This window comes from Pseudoliparis swirei, chromosome 9, assembly GCF_029220125.1.
Source record: "Pseudoliparis swirei isolate HS2019 ecotype Mariana Trench chromosome 9, NWPU_hadal_v1, whole genome shotgun sequence".
Lineage (NCBI taxonomy): Eukaryota > Metazoa > Chordata > Actinopteri > Perciformes > Liparidae > Pseudoliparis > Pseudoliparis swirei.
This window is the reverse complement of record NC_079396.1, coordinates 7,157,173-7,177,374: the sequence shown is the minus strand read 5'-3', so window position 1 is coordinate 7,177,374 and position 20,202 is coordinate 7,157,173. Positions and strand designations below refer to the sequence as shown.

The 20,202-nt window shown below is 43.7% G+C and overlaps 1 protein-coding gene across 9 annotated transcripts; it reads left to right on the top strand.

Moving 5' to 3' along the window:
• The first annotated feature begins 918 nt into the window (after positions 1-918).
• On the top strand, positions 919-20,112 carry LOC130199992 (ral GTPase-activating protein subunit beta-like). 9 transcript variants are annotated; one of them, XM_056423900.1, is made up of 33 exons: positions 919-1,025; positions 2,104-2,325; positions 2,995-3,197; positions 3,333-3,499; positions 3,598-3,784; positions 5,493-5,624; positions 5,797-5,975; positions 6,213-6,281; positions 6,768-6,913; positions 7,595-7,838; positions 9,279-9,480; positions 9,565-9,732; positions 9,883-9,997; positions 10,083-10,230; positions 10,364-10,428; positions 10,538-10,682; positions 11,743-11,864; positions 12,421-12,603; positions 12,785-12,933; positions 13,453-13,640; positions 13,769-13,872; positions 13,999-14,154; positions 14,321-14,386; positions 14,816-15,025; positions 15,206-15,364; positions 15,522-15,690; positions 16,253-16,375; positions 16,480-16,616; positions 16,724-16,832; positions 16,964-17,042; positions 17,598-17,746; positions 18,071-18,237; positions 18,930-20,112. In XM_056423900.1, the coding sequence occupies exons 2-33, from the start codon at positions 2,149-2,151 to the stop codon at positions 19,056-19,058; spliced, it is 4,746 nt and encodes a 1,581-aa protein (XP_056279875.1). In that variant the 5' UTR covers positions 919-1,025; positions 2,104-2,148; the 3' UTR covers positions 19,059-20,112. The 9 variants fall into 9 exon arrangements, with proteins under 9 accessions (XP_056279875.1, XP_056279874.1, XP_056279873.1 ...); XM_056423899.1 differs by having other exon boundaries at positions 11,743-11,870; XM_056423898.1 differs by having other exon boundaries at positions 11,734-11,864.
• Positions 20,113-20,202: the final 90 nt, after the last annotated feature.

Below are 20,202 nucleotides of genomic sequence, written 5' to 3'. Positions count from 1 at the left end.
TACCGAATTCGCATGACTGCAACCAGCTGGCCAAATCTTCCTGCCGTACTAGTGTCTACAAAAGCTTCCAAACCTTCTTGGTGTACCAGTCTACAGAAGCTTCCAAACCTTCTTGATGTAGCCTACCGGTCTCTACAGAAGCTTAGCCTACTTGCCAAACTGAGAATTATAATAGGGGCATCACAGTGCCAGAGAACAGTTTATAAATAGAGCCCAATAACACTATTAAACGCTCAATATTTATTTGTTTTAGTCCACCAGGCTACCGACTTGATTCAAGACGGGTAAAGCGTACGTTTCTAACCTGGTGAAGCATCCATGAGTGGCTCAATGATCCCGGGAGCAACATTTTCCGGGGCAGAGTCGTTCACAGAATCTAGCCACCTGAATTCTTAATTTTAAAGATGCCACAGATGTCAAACGAGAACACAGACGTCAAATAGTTGAGTTCACTTGTGTTTAATTTAATAAGGGCTTAAATCATGTGACATCACGTTTCTAGCCACGTTTTGAGTTGAACTCACATATAAGTTAGTCCGCAGCTCGGTCATGTTAGCCCTTTGTAATTGGCAATTTCAAAATGCAAAAACAGCTGGAAATGGTGAGCCAACAATATGAAGTTATTCTAAACTGTTGCTTTTGTTGAAAAAATACCAACAACTTGCTTTAATAGGTGACCAAAAGACACTTACTTCTGACACCATCTGTTTTAACTAAGTTTACGTACAGCTTACTTACTTCTTACTGAAACTGTTGTTGAAATAACTATGAAATAGTCCAAGGACTTTGACACTGGAAATGACCAGGAGCACTTGAAGGCAGCATCTTGTCTGATGCAGTTGTTGTCCTATTACAATAGGGGGAGACAATCTACACATTCTGTTTCCCGTTAGCTCGTCAAGCTGCAATATCCAAGCCTTGACATTGCGAAGATGGACGCTGTTATGGTCTAGACCAGGACACATAGAAAGGAACAAACTGCGAGTGTCAGACTTCTGTGATGACAACATTTCCACTTCGTACAGGTAAATAAACAAATACCCCAAAACTGAATACTTAAGCTAGTTAGCTGGCGAGAAAACGTTAGCGTCTTTGCAAAGTTAGGTTAGCTAGCGAAATGACAGCCAGCTCAGCGAGCTAACATCAACCAACGGGCACCTCTTAGCTAAAGCAGCTAACTTTGGCGGCGTTGTATCCGGCAAACTACACCGTGAGACATCACGGTTAGCTGATACAGACCCGCCGGGGGGTTCTTCACGACAGCCTCTAGTCTAACCAAGAGAGACGGGCATGTTCCACGGAAGCCAGCAATCAGGCAACTTCAGCGAATGCCACCAGCAAGACGGGGATGCTAGCTCAACGTTAGCGAGCTAATCATGTCCTGAACCGTTTCCTGGTTTGTGATTCCTCGGCTCGGTTTCGGACACACGGTGAACCGTGTCTTCGTTAAAACTTACAGGCACGACATGCAGCTGGTCTTTACTTCCATGCTGCGTAAAGCCAACATTGTAATGGTGTTTGATATCTCTGGAAGGGAAGGAGATAGTGTAACGTTAACGGAAGCAGAAGCTAGCATAAACACACCCTGTGCTGCTGAATGGGTCCTGTTTCCTGTCAAACTACGCTAACGTTGTCTCCGACTGTAACTTGACATGAAGTGCGAGTCATCCGACTCTTTGCGCACTTTTATCGCACGCTCTTAATTTCGCTTTGCTCGCATTGCCCCCAAAACAAGAATTTAGTTCCTATTTGTGTTGTGTTAAACTCCGTGTTGTTGCAGACGCAGTCCGTTTGAGCTAATCCTGCAGCCTCTCCCTCCACCAACAGACACGAGCTAGCCAGCTAAGTGAGATACGAGTGAATCAGTTCGCGTTAACCAAGTTAAAGATATGCTGGTGATGGACCTCTTGACAGTTGTCGAGATCGATCAGATCGATTATTAAAATGATATCGCTCTGTGAGATTGTACGTTCTTCTTTCAGCAGGGTGACATATTGGCAGCTTTGGAGAAGTAGTCTCACAACAGAGATAAAGTAACGTTCTTCCCTTATCTTGACTTAAAGGATCTGTGTGTGTTTGTGTGTCTCTCTCTCTCTCTTGCAGGTGGAGGCAGGGGGCGTGAGTAGAGTGCCAGCAGACTTCGGCAGCATGTATTCCGAGTGGCGCTCACTGCAGCTGGTGGTGCAGAGTGACCAGGGCCACCTCAGCGTGTTGCACACCTACCCCACGAGTGTGGGCACAGAGGTGGCCAATGCCGTGGTCAAGCCTCTGGGTTCGGCGGTTAGCCCCGTTGCCACGGAGAACATCCTCAAGACGGACAAGGAGGTGAGGGAAAACACTATTGAACTTTCTTTATATTCAACCCCAATTAAATTTTTTAAACATCCATGTGATATTTTTGTGCCTGACAAAGCAGCTGCCTAAAGAGGCTGTAAGCTTCACATAACTTCTTCCCACAATATGTATTTTAGACAACAGTTGCAAGACGTGTATGCCATGCTGTTTGATGGTGCTACCACGGAACTAGTTATCTTTTTTGGGGGGCTTTTGCTTACCATTTTATTTGAAGTAATTCAAGTAAATATGTGCTATGTGTCATGAGGTCGCACACACAGTGGAGAAAGCAGGATTTATTCTATCACTGCCCTGTTTCATTATAGGGGTGGTGATGGTATGTGTGTTGACCCGAAACTACATAACATGATTTGGAGAGCTGGCATGCTGTTATTGCCATCATCATCATCTTACATTAAATCTTTGGCCTCCCTTGTTATGAGACCGTAAATCAGATGTGCTCAACTCCTCGCGCTCACTCACTTGACCTAGAGCAGACGGACATAAAATAGCTGTAGTATAGCAGAAGATTGGCAGAATATGACACTTAAGGAAAAAATAAATTTCGGGAGCTGTCACTGTTTCCCTCGTGTGTCATAAACCAATAACTTAGAACTTATTAAAATGTTGCAACTTGATGAAAACGCTTTGTATTTCCAGGTGAAGTGGACCATGGAGGTGCTGTGCTATGGCCTCACCCTTCCCCTGGAGGGTGACACAGTCAAGCTGTGCGTGGACGTGTACACCGACTGGATGATGGCTCTGGTGTCGCCCAGGGACTCGATGCCTCAGCCTGTGGTCAAGGAGCCCAATATGTACGTCCAGACCATCCTCAAACATCTTTACAACGTCTTTGTGCCGAGGTACGTCAGGAAGGTTCACGGATGAGCCTCCATCTCCCATTAGATGTGGTTTTAAAATGTAACTAACACTCTTTCTTTCTCCCCCCTGATTTCCTCTTTAACTCTCATTTCAAACTCTCATGTCTCCCCCTCAAGGCCTGAGCAACATAGTCTAAACCACATCAGACTTTGCCAGCAAGTTCTGACGGCAGTCCAGAAACTGGCACGAGAGTCCGTGTCCATGGTGAGGGAAACCTGGGAGGTGCTGTTGCTCTTCCTGCTTCGCATCAACGACACATTACTTGCCGCGCCCACGGTCGGAGGTACGACCTGCCCCATGCACTACACAGCCCCTCTTTGCGGTATTTACTTTGCCGATAAGGATGATCGCTAAAATCAATAATCCCCTATTACCTTTTAGTTGGGGTGGCTGAGAAACTGGCGGAGAAATTGATGGCGGTCCTGTTTGAGGTGTGGCTACTGGCATGCGCCCGCTGCTTTCCCACGCCACCTTATTGGAAGACGTCAAGGGAGATGCTGGCCAATTGGAGACACCACCCTCCTGTCGTGGAGCAGTGGAGCAGAGTGGCCTGTGCCCTGACCTCCAGGTGAGAAAGGCAGCAGCTCGGCTTCATTTTAGTGGTTTAATCCTGGAAAGCTTGTTGAATGCTAAAGTTAAGATTCGGGATGAGAATCGATTCTTATTGGGCAAGGGGTGAAAAAAAGAGCACAAACGGGTTTATTTACATTAATTTTCTTTTATATAATTTTCTATAATGCTGCACACACCATATACAGTATGTATACATACACATTTACATTTCTTTTTAAATAACCAAAAACATTTATACATATTCCTCTTGAACTTAAAATAAAACTTGCATAACTTAAATAAAATGTATTCGGTTTAATTTAAACATGTTCCTAGAAATTACAGTGCGCCTTCCTTTTTTTAAAAGGGTATATGAACAGATGCCAAAAATGAAACCAGCAGTGGCAAATACCAAGTGTGCAACCATCAATTGTATGGATCATCAACAATTCTTGTGCAGAAAAATAAGCATGTCTGCTTTCTCCGGGAGGATACGCGATCTCTCAGGACTTATTGTGTCTCCAGCCGTGGAGAACACTCTCTCAGATGGGGTGGAGGATGCCTGAACACAAAGATATGAGGAGGTGTACAAGACGTGCTAGCTGTAGCCTGTGACCCAGACAGACGACCAGCCTCTGAACCGGTCTGACTCTGAACCTCATCAGCTAAATGGGATGGCAATGGAGATTATTTATATAGTGAAAGCTGGTTTACACAATGAAACAAATGGCACTAACAAAATCGCTGAATTTGCTGAGCTGACAATGACATAAAGCCACATTAGAGGGGAGGCAAACACGACCTCTGCCTCAATGTAGGGGGCTGAAAATGGAAGATTCTATAGCTAAGCTAGCATAGCTATATGCTAAGTTTAATAATGGATTAAAAATCGATATGCTCAGTTTAATAATGGGTTAACACGATAACGCGAACGTTTGCTGATAACACACGCCCTCCGATAATTAACACCGTTACGATCAAACATTTCTCAAAACTGGACTTTCAATCCAAACGTGAAGTGATCAATAATGGGAGACCAATGCCGGAGCTCAAATGTATGCTTCAAACGAAGGACAGAAGATAACTTGATCGACTACACACAATAAAGGCAAATTGCTTCACACAGTGAGTGGTTGTGATCACTTTTGAGGAGTTTACCTTGGACAGAAAGAGATGAAGCGCCGACGTTAGCTGAGCTGCTGCATCGAACACATGACATTCCTGTCATTTAATTCCATGCTGTGTTCAAATGCTTATTCATATTTGTTGTATTTCCTGCCTTCGACGAAATAGACTTTTTACACACGTTACAAGTGGCGTAGTTGTCATTTTGTCGTGTGAAATAGAGCCAAACTTTAGAACGCTTCTGCCTCGTTGCCATGCTTGCTGCAGTCTGAAGAAGAAACTAGAAAAGTTTGCGCATGCGCAACGCCACAGAGGACCGTTAGCAGAACCGTTAAAGAATTTGGCTGACGATCCCAAACAATCGGTTCACTGGGAACCGGTTCTAAAACAGAACCGGTTCTCGATTCCCATCCCTAGTTAAGATAGTGAGTTTGTCAAACCTTTTTTACTGTTGTGTGTCCAGGAAAAAGAAACAAAGCTTATGAAGTGACAAACTTCTTCGTGGTTGTAATAACGACCGTAGAACAAATGATAAAATAATTGTCCTTATTCTCTGCCGAGTGTCATCTCTACATTCCTGTCTCGCCCCTTCAATCCAGACTCTTGCGCTTTACCCACGGACCGTCCTTCCCACCTTTTAAAGTTCCCGATGAAGACGCCAGCCTGATCCCTTTAGAGATGGACCACGACTGTGTGGCCCAGACGTGGTACCGCTTTCTCCACATGCTCAGGTGCATAAACCCTCATATCTCTGGGGTTCTAACCCCAACAAAATCTGTTCTTTCCCCATTAAACTAGCTCAAATGGACACTGATGATTTATTTTCATATTTTCCACTCACCATAAGCTTTTATTTATTTTTCCGTAATTGGTGAATTTGCTTATTTCTCCGTTGGTCTCTAGCAACCCGGTGGACCTGAGCAACCCTACGATAGTGAGCACCACTCCAAAATTCCAGGAACAGTTTCTCAACTCCAGCGGCTTGCCTCATGAAGTGGTGCTGCATCCCTGTTTAAAACAACTGCCCCAGATTTTCTTCAGGGCCATGAGGGGCATCAGCTGCTTAGTGGATGCCTTCTTGGGTAAGAATGAAAAAAGAATGTCTCAGTCTCGATGACCGAGCTATTGCTAAGACGTGCACTAAAAGTAATTTATGCGATTGACAGCAATTCCATGCATTCGTTTCTTGTTGTTATTCCGGGGCACTACTCATCAGTTAAGATCAGGATGGACGATGTCAGTCAATAACATTTGTTGAAACATTTGTTGAAACATTTGAATAGAAACATGTCGGTGTGATTTCTCCCACTACACTGTAGGTGTCTCGGTTGAAAAGAGAGACGTACGGGAGAGGGCGTTCTCTTTTTGTCCAGTGCTGCTCTCTCATGGTACAGACATCAGCTGATGCAACATGTCATGCAATGGGTGGATTATGGAGGGCTGCACTCATTGGTGGTGATGATACCATCAACTGGGTTTAGAATTGCTCCAGCAAAAATAATCCACTTATTCCAATTAATTTTCAAGATCATCATGGAGGGTTCTCTTTGCCTGCGGCAAAATTCAATCAAGATGGATGGATGTCAATTACTGCTGATTCGTATCTAACCATCGTCTTGCATGTCTACGAATGACTCCCGTCGATGATCACGTCACAGACTCTTGTCCCTCGCATAACATTAGAAACGGGGGGAAAATTTCAGAAAAATGATTCAATTTAACCATAACAAGTTCTGTCCTCCTGAAAAGTTGGGCGATGGAGATTTATTTAAAATGGTTTATTGTTTGCTGATCAAAAATCGTTGTCCTATCTGTGTATGAAGGGTAAGACGCTAACTTTAGCCCCCAAGCTCATTTGACCTTCCTGTCGACAGGTATATCACGTCCCAGAGCAGACAGTGCTCCGCCCACCCCAGTCAACCGAATGAGCATGTCTCCGCCCCCCTCCAACACCACACCCCCCCACAGCCGCAAGCAACGGCACACGGTGGTCAACAAGACCACAAGCAAGAGTTCAATTGTAAGTTCAAGCAAGTGTAGTAAAGTAAATAGTATGTTAGAACAAGTTTAGATCTCTGCTTTTATGTGTTTAGGTTGTATGTTGGTCTATCTGTTCCATTATGTGAAAACCAATTCTCAGCATGGCCTGAACGGAATCTTTTCACATTTGGTACAAACGTCCACCTGGAATGAATAGACTACATTTTGGTGTTCCCATTCTCAAGATATTTGAGGAATGCCATGAGCAGATTCTTTTTCAAATCTGGCACAAACGTCCGTTTGTATATTCACGGCCATGAATCAAGAATTCATAATGCTAATTATGACCCATATATCCCACCCATGTCTAATAGGATAGAATGTGAAAGTCGGTAGATTATGGGCCATAGATTATCAGCACTAAGGGCAGCGGCGTTTAGTACACACAAATACAGACTCGCATGCGATACTAGGGTAACGGCATATAAACACAGTAAAGCTTGGATTACAACACTCACAGAAGGTAGAGTATCTTCATTCTCTGCTCAGGTAGATATTATTATACTGTTTTTATTTACATAGCAAATATGTGTTTGCTGCTTTATTAATGCTCTTGAGTTTTGAATTGGGAACCTTTTTTAACTTTAAAATCTTTTTTCTGCGTTGCTTCCCTCAGTCTTTTTGTCAGTAGCCTAATCGAATATCCCCCTCCACCCTGCAGGGCAGCAGTAGTCAACCAACCAAAGCATCCCAGCAGCAGCAGCAGCAGCAGCAACAACAAACTTCATCCTCCCCGACCCTGCTGTCCAGTCCCAATCAGAGTAGTTGGGAGACTCGGCCCTTGCCGGCCCCAGCGCGGCCGAAGGTCAACAGCATCCTCAATCTGTTCGGCCAGTGGCTTTTCGACGCCGCGTTGGTCCACTGTAAGCTCCACAGCGGCCTCAGCCGAGACCCCAGCATGACCGGTAAGACGAGGATGTATAGAGTTTTCCTTTTGTGCATGGGCAGGTGGGTGTTCCGTTGCAGTATGTTTTTTTTGTTTGTGTGGAGTTGTCTGTGTTTTCCGTGTCTTGTTGTTTTATTACCGTATGTCTTTGGGATATCCTTCCCTTTTGTTCTTTTTTTTTCTTCACCATTTTCTCTTAAACTTCTTTGTTCTTTGTGTGGGTGGAGGGCTTGGTTAGAAGTGGCCTGATATGATATTGCCATCTGATTCATTTACATCTACCAACTATGGGCTAGAACTACGAAGAGACTATACTCATAAGCTCAGGATGTCATACAGCCATTTTATTCACAACACATACAGTACTTAGTGTTTGAGAAAAAAAATCTGGCTCCTCATGAGTTCTATTTATTTTTTCTCTTTTTGGTGTAGTGTCCTGCATGTGTCTACCATGTCTTATTTATGTTAAATAGTTGTAATTGGTCAAAAGTCATGTATTGAGGAGAAGAAGAAAAAAGAACACAATTCATGCTATGAATTGATCCCAAAATAATGGCTCTGCTTTGATTTTGTATCTCTCCACTATTTCTGTTATCTTGCAGCCTCTTTTATCCAAATTCTCCTTTCTTATAAATCTTGTAAGTAGGAACGGCAGCTTGTTTTCCCTCACTTGATTTGCGTTTCTTGACAAATATTACCTGCTTTTTTTAGTTGGGTTTCCTCATGATCATCGCCATTATCGCCACTGTTTTTCTGTTCCCATTGCCTGTCATCCATACAAGTCCACCAGAGTTTTTCTCTCAGCGGTTATCCAAAGGTGAAGGAATGAGTTTCACCAACTGACCACTTGTCTCGACCATAACGTTGCCAGTTTGTGACGACGCCACCCTGTTTTTTAGTTCTCATTTTCTTTTCCATTCCACTAACCCTTAATATTCTGGACACCTCAAGTTCAGCATTAATGTTTGGTTCCTTATGATTTCCTTTTGTATTGTCGGTTGACTTGAGTTTTGATTTTATTTGTTTGGTGCCTCAATGCATGAAGTGGATCTTCTGTACCTTGAGTGTCATATAGTGCAACAAGGAGGGAGCTGACACAGGGATTTTGCTTTGTGGTCTTGCAGCTGAAAACATTTCATCACCACGGCACTAAAGTAAAAGTACTAGTAATGTGTTGGACTTTGAAGGCAAACTCTTTGTGTCAGAGTTCCCTTTTGAGTGCTTTTTTTGTATGATGTGAGTGTCTTTTTTTCCCCTCTTGTTGTGATAGCGATTAAGTGTTGGCTTAATGGTGCTTCCCCCGTCTAATTTAAGCTTTGTTTCCTTTATCAACTGTTTATTTTTGCATATCGTAGCTACATGTCTTATTTTGCCTGTTTCTCATACATGCATGTATACTGGTGACCATGTTACAATTCAGGGTCTCTTTCATTCTCTGATCTCTTTGCACTCTCCACAGCGATAGCCACTCAAGTCGGTCTGGAGCTGAGGAGGAAGGGCTCCCAAATGTCCACCGACTCCATGGTGTCCAACCCCATGTTCGACGCCAACGAGTTCCCCGAGAGCTACGAGGCGGGACGGGCCGAGGCCTGCGGGACTCTCTGCCGCATCTTCTGTAGCAAGAAAACTGGGGAGGATATTCTGCCGGTTTACCTATCCAGGTAAGACAAATTCTGGTCCAATCTAACATCTGCCTTACTACGAGCGTGATCATTTAAAACTGTTCCTCTTTCCTCGTTCTGCAGGTTCTACATGGTCCTGATTCAGGGTCTCCAGATCTCTGATTTCATCTGTCGGCCAGTTCTGGCTTCGATCATTCTCAACTCTTCCTCTCTCTTTTGCACTGACCTGAAGGGCATCAATGTGGTGGTGCCATACTTCATAGCTGCGCTGGAGACTATTGTACCAGACAGGTCAGACTGGTTTTGGGTTGGATCCTGTATAATTGGCCTCTTGTATTGACTGTGGATAACATTCTCAGACCATTATAATTTCTTTGGTAAGATTTATCTTCAGAGGTTTTGAGAAAGTTGCCGTGATTGAGGATTTTCTCGACTCAACAGGGAGCTGTCCAAATTCAAGATGTATGTAAATCCTACCGACCTGAGGCGAGCCTCGATCAACATCCTGCTCGCCATGCTGCCACTGCCGCACCATTTTGGCAACATCAAATCAGAGGTTTCATTTTATTTATTTAAAAACATTTTCTGCCACTTGAAGATACAATCGTTTGGTTCTTTACCGGGTTAATGTTGCACTTTAGGTTCTGTTGGAAGGAAAGTTCAACGAAGAGGACGGATGGCCTCATGACCAGCCCGTGTCTTTCCTGTCCCTGAGGCTACGTCTTGTCAATGTCCTCATCGGAGCACTTCAGACTGAGACTGACCCCACCAACACACAGCTCATTCTGGGTATCTACTGACTTATTTATTTTGCCTCTGCATATTGTTTACGCAGCATTTTGAGGACCAACTGTTTTTGGACTGGGTTCAATTCGTATTATTCCATGCATTGTCTAATTATTGTCCAACCCTCCTCTCTCAGGTGCGATGCTAAATATTGTTCAAGACTCCGCGCTGCTGGAGTCCATAGGTGCACAGACCGAAACTGTAAGGCTCAGATCACGGCCGTTATCCACTTATTATGAACGATTAACACGGTGCAAGGCTAGAAGCAGTGTGACGGACTGGACATCAAGATCTCTGTGTGTGGTCATAGGGGAGCATAGACGGGAGCCACGTGACCGTGAGGAGTCAGAGTCACAGCCGAACCAACAGTGGCATTAGTTTCACAAGCGGAGGGAGCACGGAGGCCACCAGCCCAGAATCTGAGCGTCCGGTCCAGGCCCTGCTTCGTGACTACGGTAAGACGCACGGCTGCTCCACGTAAACTAGTGTCCTCGAGCTGGTGGAAAGTAGCACGGTGGTGCCAGCTTCCTTCAGAGAACTCGTGACAACATTACGTCATGTGATGAGTGCCTACTTGTTGATGAAAACACGTAACTTTTTAAATAACACATTTGTTCTTCATAGCTAACGTGGTTAAAGTGGTATGCAGAGTTAAGAAGCGTTGGGTAAAATGCCTTTGTAGGTGATGCCGACGTTATTTGCAGTGATGCTGTGCTGTTGTGAAGTTTGGAGCGCCTTGACTGAGTGCCTCATCAAAAGCATTTCAAATATTTATTTTCCTCAGTAGGGCTGAGCGATGTTGGACTTTGTGATTTCTATTTTTAGAAAAAAAGGTCATTTGATAACTTATATAATAGCCGCTCTCCTTTAGTTTTGACTAAAAGTTTACAACTACTTTCCTCGAATGCTGTGTGGTTATAGGTGGCTTTGTCCATAAGGAAATGGGAGTGTATGGGGTGGAGATGTTTCTCATTGTTCATAGTTACAATGTGTAGTGAGGCTCTTTACTGGACGGGAAAAACAAGATTTCAGAGTGGGGCAGGGATCTGGAGACGGTTGTTTCATAACTCGGCATGCTCATCATTCTAATTGGAGGTAAATTGAGTTGCCCGATATCTCTTTTCAAAATTGTTTTCCCCGTTAGTCATTGAAACAGAAAAAACATGGGAAGGAAAAACATATCAAAGTTACCCGTAAAGTATTTTTTAGACCATCAGATTTACCTCATTATTAATATATTAAGTCAGTTTGCTGACTACATCGTACATGAGGTTTTATTGTCTTCCAAAGTCAGAACTTCATCGCTCAGCCCCTATATTCCAGTCTACACTGTGTGCTGTACTGGTTTTCAAACTCTTATTTCAATGCATGTTTTCAATATCTAATAATGGGGCATGCAGGACATTTTGCCTGTTCCCCCTCGATACCTCAGCTGCATTGCCTGACTCCTGCTTTGCTCCACTCTCTCTGCGGTGATTTGGTATTTCGGGGTGTTATATGGTCTAGCTCTTCCAGATACGGCGGCGGGCCTGCTGGTGCGCAGCATCCACCTGGTCACTCAGAGGCTCAACTCCCAGTGGAGGCAGGACATGAGCATCTCACTGGCTGCCCTGGAGCTGCTGGCTGGGCTTGCCAAGGTAAAGGTACAACGTCCAAACGATTCACCACAGAGTGTGTCACTGTGTGACAGTCTACAATCATCATTAGTCTGGTCCCAGTTAACAAGTGCCCTCACAGAGGGCAACACGGATGGTGGTTTCAAGTTAGTTCAAGTCAACTTCTAAGTCAGAAAGTTCATCCCAAGGGAGTTGCCCTCGAACTGTCAGCTCGGCACCACAAAGTACCAGAATGAGAGACGTTTCTGGATGCGGCCTGCAATTTCTCTGCCTGCCGCACCCCTTAGTTTAGTAATAGTAGAGTTTGTAAAATAGACAGTATTTGGCTATAAAATGTAAATATCTGCATAAAAGAGTGCAGATGGGTGGCGAGAGGAGAGGCCAAGGGAACATTGATGTTACTAGTTCTAACAATACTGTCTCTTCTATTTAAAATCACTAATATTCAAATGTGCCGTTTGAGTAGACCTAGCGCATAAAAGCCCACAACATCTGTGTGTGCATGAAATGAAGAACTTTTTTGCCTATTTAGTACATTTCCCTGTACCGTTGTTGTATATATACATGTCCTCACCAGGTAAAAGTTGGAGTGGACTCTTCAGACCGTAAACGTGCCGTCAGCTCTATATGCGGGTACATCGTGTACCAATGTAGCCGTCCAGCTCCCCTTCAGTCCAGAGACCTCCACTCCATGATTGTAGCCGCCTTCCAGTTTCTGTGTGTGTGGCTCACCGAGCACCCCGACATGCTGGATGAGAAGGTACGTTTGAAAAGACCAATACAAATATCCCCTCAGATATGTTGCTTGTTTGAGGGGGATGGATTTTTTGGGGGGTGGGTAAAATCAAACTTCTACCAAAAGCATACATACAACTGGTAACCTTGCCACTTCTAAGTAGACGCCTCAAGATTCGGCCTCTTGTTTTTCTTTTCTGGATCAGGATTGTTTGGTGGAGGTGTTGGAGATCGTGGAGCTGGGAATCTCTGGCAACAAGTCCCGACAGGAACTGGAGGTGCGACACAAAGGGGAGAAGGAGCACAACCCAGCTTCAATGAGGGTGAAGGACGCTGCCGAGGCCACTTTGTCCTGGTGAGATTCCTCACAGTTTCTATCCAAAGTTTGTTCATATAGTCAATGTGATACTTTTGGCATGACAATCCACACATGTAGGAAAAGTGGTTAGTGTGCTCTTTTTTCTTTTCTTATTTAAACTACCTGTGCTCTCATGTACGTGTCGTTGTTGGAAAAGTGTGACAGTGCTGCTAATGTTGCTTTGAATGCTAAACATCCTGCAAACTGACATGAGGGCAGTTAGCAGTCAGCTGTAGCAGTCAGAATTCAGAACCGCAGCCCAAACAATAACTAAAGATAAAACATACCACCGTTTTTTTCTTCTTCTTTTCAACAATAAAATGTTATTACTCAAAAAAGAATTTGATAACTTTGTATTATGTATGTTTTAGTGATTGTACTAACTTATGCATGTATTCTACTTGTTTCCTGCTGATACAGTGACCTAGTTTCCCCAGCTTTGCTGCTGAACCTCCACACAGCACACAAGTAAAATGTGCAGTACCTATTGACCTAGTCTGCTTTGGTGTTCTCCAGTATTATGCAGGTGTTGGGGGCCTTCCCGTCCCCGAGCGGAACCGCCTCCACCTGCAGCCTGCTGAATGAAGACACCCTGATCCGCTACGCCCGACTCAGCGCCACAGGAGCCAGCAACTTCCGCTATTTCGTCCTGGACAACTCGGTCATCCTCGCAATGCTGGAGCAACCTCTCGGCAACGAGCAGAGTCAGTAGCTTTCCATCCGCTCTTTGGGGGCGTAATATCACTTTACTGAATGCACGAGTAGGGACTGTATCGCATGTCGTGTTCTAAGCTCGGGTTAAGTAAAATGCCGTCCATGTTTCTCCATAAAGACCCCAGTCCATCAGTGACGATTTTGATCCGAGGGACGGCTGGCAGACACGCCTGGACCATGCAGCTCTTCCACCAACCCAGAGGAGCTCGGGCCAATCAGAGGGTGAGATCACACAGTGGTTCACTATACCAAAGGCGGTGCGGGGACGACGACGACAACCCCAATGCTAAACCAACGGCTCTTTAGAAATGCTCATGTTTTTGTGTGTGTGTCCGTGTCCTTCTACAGCAGGTGTTTGTTCCCGAGGGCCGTCCAACACCCAACAATGGCGTGGGTATCAAGTACAGCGTCAAGCAGAGGCCCTTCCCGGAAGAAGTGGATAAGATACCGCTCGTCAAAGCTGACGTCAGTATTCCTGACTTGGATGACATCGTCAGTAAAGAGGTGAGATTTGCTTCTCGTCATTGGTCTTGTGTCCCCGTTATGACTTATAAGTGAAATTCACTATTTTACTTTGGGCACAAGCTGAAACAAGATTATGCTGTCATGGCCAAATTAGAGCCTGCAGTAAATGAATTGCTCATACTGTTTGTCATCGTACAACACTCAGGTGGGTTGTATGGGCTTGCCGGAGGATTCCAGAGCGACAAGTAAAGTGATGAATTATTTCCCACAAGTGAGTTGTTGGACAGATGAAATTTGACTTGGGTGTCTTTTGGAATATCGGGATCAAATCATCTGCTTTGGTGGAGCCTACGAGGATCTCAAATGGTGTGCAGTTTCTCAATCCAGTACATTATCCCATGCATTAAGTTATAGCTTTTTACCCCCCCAAAAAGCCCCCATGGTCTGAAAAATGACCACAGAATTGAATCCGTGCCTCTCTGACACAGTGTGAAGAAAGTGAACATCTAAAATGTTTAAATAGTCTGACTTTCTGGAGCCGTTGTGCTGGATTAGATTTGTACAGGTTTAGCAATTAGCTTTGGGAGGTGACTAGGACTTGGTCTTTGTGGGTTCATGGTGAATTCATACAATCGAGTGCCGTTTATCAGCCGCAGCCACTTAAAAATGACCCCATCCTGTTCTTCTTCTTCTTCTTTAGCTGGAACTTCAGCACGACAGGCTTCGTATTCTGATGACCAAGCAGATCGAGTATGAGAACGCCTTAGAGCGGCACAGCGAGGACATCTGGAAGTCCAATCCTTACCCCGACCCAAAGACGGACTGCAAACCGCCTCCACCCTCGAAGGAGTTCCAGACGGCACGCCTCTTCCTCTCACATTTTGGCTTTCTGTCTCTGGAGGCGCTCAAGGTTGGTCAACATCATTTGTAAGATCAGGACTGATGAGATATTATCTTTGATTAAAGCTGCAAAAAAAACCATCTACCAATGTCAAATCTTCCAGCTACTCCTACTTGACTTGAATTGATACGTTTAAAAAAAGAAAAGAAGCTTATTTTAGGAGCATGTGTATTCATTTATTATTTATAGGAGCCCAACAACAGTCGTCTACCTCCTCATCTCATTGGCCTGGAGTCATCGTTGCCAGGGTTCTTTGATGACATCAGCTACCTAGACCTGCTTCCCTGCCGACCCTTTGACACCGTCTTTGTTTTCTATGTGAGGGCTGGACAGAAAAGCAGCCCAGAGGTGAGGGAGTTCTCAACAGATTGTGTACAAATAGGCAGAATATTTTCAAACGATTGACAACATGTACCTTTTTATTTTATTACAAATGGAATGCAATGGCTTTACCTGTAAAACGTACAGATGTTTGACCTCAATACATTTATTTTGCTGTGACCAGATCCTGAGGAATGTGGAGTCATCGTCCAGTGTCCAGCCCCACTTTCTGGAGTTCCTGCTTTCCTTGGGCTGGCCTGTGGACGTGGGACGCCACCCGGGGTGGACAGGACACTTGGATACCAGCTGGTCCCTCAACTCCTGCTCTGACAGCGACGAAATACAGCAAACCGGTAAGTTCTAAGCTAACTACTGCATTAGCTGTGAGGAAGACCATCGGGAGGATGCAGGTCATGGCATCTCTTATTTATATCTGTATGTGATTATTAAGTTAATGTGTGAGCCAAATCTTTTCATATCAGTGTGTCATCCAAAGAATTATGACATAAAGAAGAAAGAGCAAATATAATAGCACTCTCATGGAAAAATGTAAATGGACTAAGTGTTGGTCAGTTGCTTAACTCACTATGATCCCTCGGAAACAAAAAAAACTATTCTATTAATAGAAAAACAAGCTATTTCTAACGGTATGGGGTCCTTTTATTTATTATCTTGAACATATAGAGATGATTGACAGGAGGGTAAGCCTTGATTAACTTGGCTTTATGTTGACTATATGGTGGTATGAAAGTGGAGATAGGTTATTTACTAGTTGCCGTTAATTATATATATATATATATATTTTTTCTTTCTTTGTCTTAAAAACATTATGTTTAGTAATATTGTTTCATGAAAATCTAACATTACATTTTAATAAATATAGAAAGTCAATGTTGAACTTTTTTCCCGCCGTAGAGGACGCGGCTACTCCTGAGGACACAGGAGGCTGTGTGTTCAACGGGGAGAAGAAAGTTTTGTACTATGCCGATGCTCTGACGGAGATCGCCTTCGTTGTTCCATCATTAACAGAACATTCTGGTCAGTATCTATAACGTTTAGTGTGAATCCATAGATTCTGCATATGACAAATAAACCCAGTGAGGGATTCTTGGTTGACAGAGCTGTTGCTTGTTGCTTCCCAGAGGAGTCCTCGGTGCACAGTGACTCCACAGTGGAGGCAGACACCAACGCAGACCTCATGCCCGCTTCACTCAAACAACCCAATCTCACTCTGGAGCTGTTCCCCAACCACTCTGAAAACCTAGAGTCTGCCAAAAAGGTAACGTTTTGGCTCGCGTCCGTGTGTCTGAAGTGTACGCTGACGCCACTGATCAGGAGTTCTCATTGTTTCGTTTGTGTTCCGCTTGTGTTTTGTTATTTCTGCAGCTGAGTCCTTTGGTGAAGACAAAGAGGTCGTCGACTGGGAAGTCTTTCCCACCTCTGAGTCCTGAGACGAAGGTGTTTGTGGTCTGGGTGGAGCGATTTGATGATATCGGTAGGCACACACTTAATTCCATCTCGTTTTTTCTAGCGCTTTCTCTCATGCTGTCAGTAAGTTACTCCACACAAACTTTGTAGCCTTTTTAAAAGGTAGCTGTAAAACAATTATGTTTATGTTTGTTTTAGAGCACTTCCCCTTGTCTGATCTGTTGGCGGAAACCAGCACAGGCTTGGAAGCCAGCATGAGCAACAGCACTTCCTGCAGGTATTCAGAAGTTTACTCTCAACGCACTCTTGTTTGCTAGAGTATAGAGAAAAGCCTGAATGTTTTTTTATCAAATTGGGGGGGGAAAGTTCCGCAAAAATCATGTACACACACACACACACACAGTGCTAAACAGGAAGTACAACATGGTGGGCAGGCAGAGAAACAGAACTGTGGCCGAGCTGTGACGGTGGTTACGAGCAGGACTGTGGATAGAGGGAGGCTTGTGGTCAGTGGCTTCAAATGTCAAATGGCTTATATTTAACCAAATTAACAATGACTGTCTGGAGAGTGTGCGGTCTGATCTGATAACATGACAACAGTTCATTTAATTAGTGGCCGGGGAATCCTTCTCAGGACATTTGGCATTTGTGAAGATGAATTGGGTTATTTCCTACTTCCAAAGCATACAAAGAAGCTGATATATTGTGTTTTGAATGTGCGCCCCTGTTTGTCATAAAACAATTATATTGCATTTTATTTTGTTGTTGTAGTTTGTTTCCAATCGACCTTCATCACGCCATCCGTGTTTTTCCTGAATTGTTCCCGCTGCAGGTCAGGGTTACTTGAGAAGGACGTGCCTCTGATCTTCATCCACCCCCTGAAGACGGGGCTCTTCAGGATCCGGCTGCATGGAGCCATGGGCAAATTTGGCATGGTGATTCCCCTGGTGGATGGCATGGTGGTCAGCCGCAGAGCACTAGGTAATGGCTCCTATGGCTCTCTCTTTCTTCATCCCTCCCTAGCATGTCACTGTTTAGCTGTACAATAAAAAAAATGTATGTATGTATTTATATCCTCCTGTGCTGAGACGTAACTTATAAACACGCTCTCAATGCATGCAATGTCACTCTTGGCCAGCAGGTCTCATAGTTGCAAGCTATGTTACAATTTTGACTTTTTAAATCCTAATATACAAGATAAAATTAAAATAAATATTTATTTATTCATATATGTATTTGTCCATTTAGTCTTTTCCCTTATTTAGTGCTGTGGCTCTTCCCTTGTGCTTGCGTCCCGCTCCCCAGGGTTTCTTGTGCGCCAAACGGTCATCAACGTGTGCCGACGGAAGCGCCTGGAAAGTGACTTGTACAACCCGCCTCACGTGAGGCGGAAGCAGAAAATAACGGAGATCGTCCAGCGCTACCGCAACAAGCAACTGGAGCCCGAGTTTTACACCTCGCTCTTCCACGAGGTGGGGGAGGGAAAGCTTCACCTCTAACCTCCTTCCCTTTCCCGCCATGTCCTGTCCTAACACTGGCACACACACACACACTCTTGTCCTATACTCACACCATTTACAACTGTACACACACACATACACGCATACAGAATCTTTATATTTATACTGTACTGTTTTGTTATTTATATGAATACATATATCAACACTCTCTGCCTTTGACTCTGAGAGCAAAGTGTCAAAACCATGCCACGGTGGAATGCGCTGCATTTCTGTGTCGCGGCCACTCGCTGAAGTTTCCAGCTGCTGAAGTTCAGCGGTGACTGTCTCTCCATTTATGGCAAAAAAAGGAGTTTGTGCTTTTCATTAACTGCAATACAATAGTTACACTGTTGGCCTTTCTGAAATTGTAAAAAGCTCATCATTTTAAGCCCCTGTTATACAAGTGGATGGTTTGGTAATACAAATGTGTACGAAATCCAGATCTGCATATCTGTTTTTTTTAATTATTTCTTTTTTAAAGAAACAGATTTTCGGGGTTGAATTTTTTCCAGGGAGATAAACATGCAAGCGTTAACCCCCATTTTTTTTTTACAAAGATACTAATCATCCACTGCTAAAGTCTTCCTTCCTCCTGTGTGTGAAAAACAGGCATTCGCCCATCGCAACAGCTGACTGAGTGCTTTCGTTATGTTTTTATTTTCCAGATGGTTTCTGGGACTCCTACGTTGTTTTACTGTATGTTGGGGAGGGGAGTTGTTTCCGGAACCTGCGCTCATCTCCTTTGCCAGCCCGAAAGCCTCTGTACCGTGTGCGTATGTTCGGCAGTCAAATAATTTACACTACAAGGTGTCATAGTGACCGCTAATAAATAAGGTAAAAAATACGGCATTTAAAGATCGGAGAATTTCCTCGAGACATAACTACAACTGGTTTACTCTTTAACGCTTGGTAACATTTTTGTTTACTCATGAGTCACCACGGAGCTCCTGTAGTTTGCACTTGACGTTTGGAGGGCTGATATGAAGTGACCGCCTGAGACATTTTTAGGTTTGAAAGAAAATATTTAACTCGGCAGAAATATTCAGTTTGGATAACAGAAATTAAAACTTGTTTTTCTTTTTTTTCTTCACAATTTGTCTCACTTTTGTTTACTCACTGTACATCCGGTTTTGATTCGCGCCTGTAACAATGTGAATTTATTTATCACAGCGGGTGAAAACAGGGCAAACGCCTTTAGTTTCTTTGTTATATTAGAGAAGTCTTAATGCACTGAGCACGTTTTTATGTTCTTTTTCTATTCCCGTTGGTTCCTTTACATGTCTTTTTGTACTCTGGTGCAGCCCCCCTGCTGAAGGACGACTTTTTTCTTGCAGACTATGAATGAAGGAAGAGGCACTGTGGCGTTTTTTTTTTAACCCATCATGTCTAATAGCGACTCACTTTTTATGACAGTGCTTTGTGCACGCGCCTTTTTTTTTAGGAAAGAAAAAGTACATTTGAATATGCTTCAAAAACTACATACAATCAGTCATAAATTGTATTCTATGTTACTCCTCTGATGTTTGATCATATTTAAAGAATTACCATGTACAGAAGTGGATGATATGTAAATATATGATAGTGTAAGTCATTTACAAATTGTCTGTTGCATTCCTCATCCGTGAGACTGCGAGAAAAGGTGTGTTTGTGTGTGTATGCAAGCAATTATGTGTGGGAGCGTCACAATGGGTGTTGGATGTAAAATGCATCAATTAAAACTATTATTGACATTTTAATTCTTTTCCATTCCTGATGTTTGATTTTCTGTTCACAGGATGGATCTCGCTTATTTTTCATTAGTTAGGAACCCAAATAACGCTTGAATAAATACGTTTTTTAAAAAGTAAACGTTTTCACTTATTATGAATGATTGCGGCATGTGTATAATGTGGCTTTAACTGTGTTCTAGTGTGTTCGAGGGAGTGCAGGAAAACAAAG